We start from the raw sequence: 6,000 nt of genomic DNA, 5'->3' as shown, positions 1-6,000 counted from the left end.
AGCATCACAGCATAATCTCAATGCCTGAGCTTGAACTTTATCGAGAGACTTTAAGGCCACTCCTTTATGGCTCTTTTACAGGAAACAACTTTCCTTTTATCATCTCCCAACAATCTGGGAATTGATTTGAGTACAGAGCATGAGGTATTACTGGACCTCTCGACCATGTTTGCATGCTTTTAAGCAAAGAGTTGCTGCCACGTGAGTGGCTGATGTGATATTTGCGATACCGAGCCGGTGTACGGGTGTACCTAATAGCGTGGCCGCCGAGTGCATCAAGTATTCCAGAACAAGATGATGCCAAACTGGCTATCTGTGTTTGGAAAGATGGGTAGAAAACTCAGACAGGTCATTGATGCGACTGTCGCCAGTGTGAATGAATTGCTCGTGGTTGTAAATCTCCCAGGATTGGCACAGCGAGGACTGGTTCCACCAGAGGTCGTGTTTGCTACAGCGGAGATGCGAACCACCCCCTCCAACTGCAAAGGCTGGACTTGCAAGAGACGTGATTGCTTTTCTCTACTCCCACCACCCCTCTCCTCTGACTCCCTCTCCCTCTCTCCAGAAGAGGGGGGAACGAGGGGGAGAGACAGAGAGGCAGCGACGTACGTGGGCTGCCTTCCTCTCGTCTCCTTGACAATGTCCAGCCACGGAGCGGCGCCTCCAACATCTCCGAAGACGCCCGGTTTTTCTCTCCCGGAGTACAAAGCCCCAGCCGCACGCACCCCTCTCCTGGAGTAGCCGGGAGGGATGAGACAGGCTGTCGGCTCGGACCGCGCTCTGGATGCCGCCACTTGCATGGGCTCCCCTCGCTCTGGGCTCGCTGCCGCCCGCGATGTCGCCGAGCCGCGCCGGAGACTGTGTTCCCAGCGCCGGGAGCGGGCTGCAGGTGACCGCGGCCAGGTGCCTCTGGCTCTGCGCGCTTCTGCTGCTCCAACCCGTCTCTTCATGGAACGGTAAGGGGAGAGGACAAACTTGGGGGTCGTGCTGGAGTGTGGGGAGTGGTTGACTAAATCAGGCTGACGATAAATGCATGATTAGGTAGTGCAGTCCGCGTGGTATCTGATCTCAATTTGACCTCAGCCTCTGTGCGATCACTGGACACATTCTCAAGGATACGTCCCTCCCTTATCAACCTTGCTTCACTTCTTCATCGATTGCTGGAACATCGCCGGTGTGTGTGTGTGTGTGTGTGTGTCTGTGTCTGTGAGAGAGAGAGGAAGGGTGGCGGGATGCAGAGAGGGACTGCTCCTTCTCCCAGAAAACGTTGCAAATCCTCAATCCGATTATTCGCTTTGCTTAAAGATTTACCTATTTGTTGCAATGGCTTGAGACGGAGTAGTGCGTGTCCGTGTGTGTGTGTGTGTGTAGCAGAGAAGGTCCTTTCCATGTCCTCAAATCACCGTGAATCGACTCGCACAATGACAACCTTAATGCACTGTTGGTAATGAATTGATATAGATGTACACTAAGACAAGCTTTTTGCTTAAATGTGACGATTACAAGTCAATTTCCATTCACAACGCAAGATGCTTGGTAAACATGATGAGGAGAATTAGAGCCTCAAATCCATTCTGCCGTCTGGTTATGTCATGGCTTGCCAATAAAACTTAACCCCCACCCATTTTCAACTTGGTTTTATAACCTCTTACCAAGTAAAAGTCCAACCCATCCTCCCTCATCCCTTGCCTTTCCTCACTCTACCTCTCTTCCCCCTCCCCCCTTGCCTATCTCCCCTCTCCACTCTAATGGATTTCAACCCAAAATGCCCACATTCCCCTCCCCTCCACAGATGCTGCTTCACCTCCTGAGTTCCTCCAGCAAAAAAGACAAGCAGCTGGGTGACGTAGTAGTGTAGCGGTTAGCGTAATGCCTTACAGTGCCATTGATGGTGATGGGGTCAATTCCCACTGCTGTCTGTAAGGAGTTTGTACGTTCTCCTCTGGACCTCTGGGTGCTCTGATTTCCACCCACGTTCCAAAGACATACGAGTCAATCACATAGTGAGTGAATTGTGGGCATGCAGTGTTGGCGCCTGCCATGTAGTGAATTTGCGAGCTGCCCCCAGCACAATCCTTGGACTGTGTTGGTTGTTGACACAAAAAGATGCATTTCAATGTTTTGATGTTTGTTCTTTACGTGCCGTGTTGTATGACGTGGGCGATTGTGGTCTTTCCATGCCCATGATTGTTCTTGGCAAGTTTTTCGACAGAAGTGGTTTGCCATTGCCTTCTTCTGGGCAATGTCCTTACAAGACAGGTGACCCCGGCCATTATCAATACTCTTCAGAGATTGTCTGCCTGGTGTCAGTGGTCGCATAACCAGGACTTGTGATATGCACCAGCTGCTTGTACGACCATCCACCGCCTGCTCCCATGGCGTCACGTCACTCTGATCAGGAGGGGTAAGCAAGTACTACACCTTCCCCAAGGGTGACCTGCAGACTAGCGGAGGGAAGGAGCGCCTTACTCCTCCTTTGGTAGAGACCAATGTCATAGACATAGTCATAGTCATACTTTATTGATCCCAGGGGAAATTGGTTCATATTCCCTCTAAGATGAGTGCGTGCACACATCTTTTGCTACTAGTGTACAAAGGAATTTAAACTACACAGAAAAGGTTGTCACCCTCTACCATGTTAAGTATATTTCACGATGGTACACAATCACATTTCCTTTTCCGGTTTCTGTTGCGGACAGTATTGACAACGTGAAGTTTGCGATGATTTGTCTGATTTGGTTTATTTATACTGTTTTAATTTTTGAAGAAATTATTCAGAGCACACATGTTGTTGTCACTGGGCAAAAAGGGAACACTGGGAGAGACGTATCTCCTTCCCGCCACCCAGTTTTGATGTACATATGACAAATAAAGCTCATCCCTTTAACCTTTGAACTCAGCTGGTCAGGCAGTATAAGTTGGGGGGGGGGTAGTAGAGATCCCCTCCCCATGATTCAGGAAGAAGACTGGAAGGCCCACACTTTCTGCCTGTTCCTGCCCCTGCCCCTCCCCCTGGGCTTAACTCCTCAGACCTCCATACTTATCATATCTGCAGTCCAGATGAAGGGTCAATGTTCAGTTCTCTCCTCGGATGCTGAGTTCCTCCAGCAGCTTGACTTTTAGCTGACCAACCCTTCCTAGTTTTGGAATGCCCAACAGTTGTGGGAAAAACAAATCACATACACAAAAGACTGTGCAGATGCCTGAAATCCAGAGCAACACACACACAAAATGCCGGAGGAACTCTGCAGGTCAGGCAGCATCTATGGAGAGGAATAAACAGTCGACATTTCAGGGACATGTGAAGCCATGGGAGCAGGTGGTAGATGGTCGTGTGAGCAGCTGGTGTATATCACAAATCCTGGTTAAGTGGCCACTAAGACGCCAGGCAAACAATCTCTGAAGAGAATTGATAATGGCTGGGGTCACCCGTCTTCTAAAGATGCTACCCAGAAGAAGGCAATGACAAATCACTCCGGTAGAAAAATTTGCCAAGAGCAATCATGATCACCAACGTCATACGACACAACACATAATGAACAAATGAACAGGGACAGGCAGTAAGTACTGGCACTGCCAGTGATATCCATATCCCATGAACTAATAATCCAAAAATTCACATACCGTGGAGAGCATTCTAACTGGTTGCATCACTACATAGTATGGAGGGGTCAGTGCACACGATCGGAAATAGGTACAGAAAGTTGCAAACTCAGCCAGCTTCATCATGGGCACTAATCTCCCCGGCACTGAGGACATCTTCAAAAGGCAATGCTTCAGAAAGGTGGCATCCATCATTGCGGACCCCGGGACATGCTGTCTTCTCATTGCTATCATCAGGGAGGAGGTACAGGAGCGTAAAGGTACACACTCACCTCTTCTCCTCTGCTGCCAGATCTTGAAATGGACAATGAACCAGTTTTTGCATTACTTATTTAATTTAATACATATATATATGCAATGTACTGCTGTTGTAAAACAACGTATTCCACAACATGCCAGTGATATTAACCCTGATTCCGAATCTGATTCTGATTGCTAGATAGAGCCACACTGTCCCTTCAGCCCAGGTCGCCAGCCATTGTGACTGTTGGATGCTGGGGAAGGCTGGGCTGCCCCAGTTACAGATAGATTGGTAACAGAAGCCTGGAGTCCCACACCAGCAAGTTCAATAACAGCTATTTCCCTTCAACCATTCGGTTCATGAACTGACCGCACAACCCTAATCACTAGTTTGGTGAAACTATGACCACTGTATACCAAAATAGATTTTTTTGTGTTCTTTATTGTAAAAATGCCTATAATTTATGTTTGGTGTTCTTTTTGGGAATGCTTTGTATCTGAGGCTCTGTTCCTGTGATGCTGCTACAAGTAAGTTTCTCATTGCACCTGTGCAGACATGGACTTGTGCAGGACAATGTGAAGGTGGGAAGTGGGGAATCTTGGACCACAAGAGTTCAAGGGACCGTGTTCACTGTGAAACAGTCTGTGCTTGTTTTTAAGTGTGAGAAGACAGATAATTATCACAGGCTGTGGCTGTTTTCTTGATCTCGCCAAACGTTACCCTGGCGTAATCTTCCAGATGCAGCCAGGATCTGTTTATCTGCCGCTTGCTGGTCGGAGATCGAATTTGAATGCAGAGATTCTCTCAACCATTTTGGCATGAGCTCAGGCAAACAGTGTAGGGTTTGTTATCACTGATGAACAATTGTGATCCATAGAAACAGCTCCAGGAGATTGGAAATTACATGCTGGAATGAAACTGCTGTGTGGTTGGACGTCAGCGCTGTTACTGGGCAGAGGCAAAGAATCTCTGTTACGATTGTAGTGTGGATTTTTTTAAATGTATATCTAGCTAATTATATTTCAGCCTGAGTCAGGTCATGGGTTCAGTCCTGAACACAATAATGCTGCCAAACCTTTATGGGATGGTAAATTGGAATTGGTTTATTTTTGTTAGATATGCAGTGAAAAGCTTGTTATTACAGATTAGATCATTACACGGTACATTGAGGCAGAACAAGGTAAAACAATAACAGTGCAGAATGAAGTGTAACAGGTACAGAGAAAGAGAGACAGACATTAAGGTGCAGGATCACAATGAGGTAGATTGTAAGGTCAGGAACCCATTTTATTGTACAGGGGATACATTCATAGAACATAGAATAGTACAGCACAGTACAGGCCCTTCGGCCCACATTGTTGTGCCGACCCTCAAACCCTGCCTCCCATATAACCCCCCCACCTTAAATTCCTCCATATATCTGTCTGGTAGTCTCTTAAATTTCAATAATCCTCTCAACATCTTTCTGAATCCTCTTGGTGAAGATGCTCCCAGAGTGTTGTAGGATTTCTCAGGGTTTAATTGGAATTGTTTTATTATTGTCATAGGTACCAGGATACATTGAAAAGTTTCTCTAGCATATTGTTTGTTTATTTTATTTATTTATTGAGATACAGCATGGTGCCCAGCAATTTAATCCTAGACTAATCATGGGACAACAAAGTACATTTATTATCAAAATATGAGTGCAGTATACAACTCTGAGATTCATCTTCCCACGGATATCCACGAAACAAAGACTTTGAATCTTAAAGCGTAATTGCTGCGTCTTGAACACAGTGAAGGGGCCGAGGCTCTCACAATGTTTCAGAAGTATTGAAACAAACACTTGAAATGTTCAGAGGTGGAAGGCAATGGAGAAAGTACTAAACATGGGATTTATAGAAATGGTTACATGGTGGCTAGTATGGGTCATATGGGCCGAAGGGCCTATTTCTATGCTGTGTGACTCTTGAATCTGTTATTTAGTGGAGTTTTGCCTTTACGATGTCCATATCCCTCTGCAGATGCTGAGTTCATCCAGCAGCTTGAAGTTTAGTTGAACAATCTTTCCTAGTTTTGGAATGCCCAACATTTGTGTGAAAAGTAAATCACAACCACAAGAGACTATGCAGATGCTGGAAATCCAAAGCAACACACACAAGATGCTGGAGGAA

At 46.4% G+C, this 6,000-nt stretch overlaps 1 protein-coding gene across 4 annotated transcripts in view; it reads left to right on the top strand.

Annotated features, from left to right (window-relative positions):
* The first annotated feature begins 466 nt into the window (after positions 1-466).
* kiaa1549lb (KIAA1549-like b) overlaps positions 467-6,000 on the top strand; it is a 273,051-nt gene continuing 267,517 nt past the window's right edge. For 3 of the 4 annotated variants that reach the window (XM_063061611.1, XM_063061614.1, XM_063061610.1), the window contains exon 1: positions 467-956. In XM_063061611.1, the coding sequence (XP_062917681.1) occupies positions 785-956 (172 nt within the window). In that variant the 5' untranslated portion in view covers positions 467-784. The remainder of the gene's footprint in view (positions 957-6,000) is intronic. The other variant, XM_063061612.1, reaches the window with a different exon arrangement.

This window comes from Mobula hypostoma, chromosome 11 (genome assembly GCF_963921235.1).
Source record: "Mobula hypostoma chromosome 11, sMobHyp1.1, whole genome shotgun sequence".
NCBI lineage: Eukaryota > Metazoa > Chordata > Chondrichthyes > Myliobatiformes > Myliobatidae > Mobula > Mobula hypostoma.
Note: the sequence above shows the minus strand (reverse complement) of the source record. Positions and strands in the feature narration are given on the sequence as shown.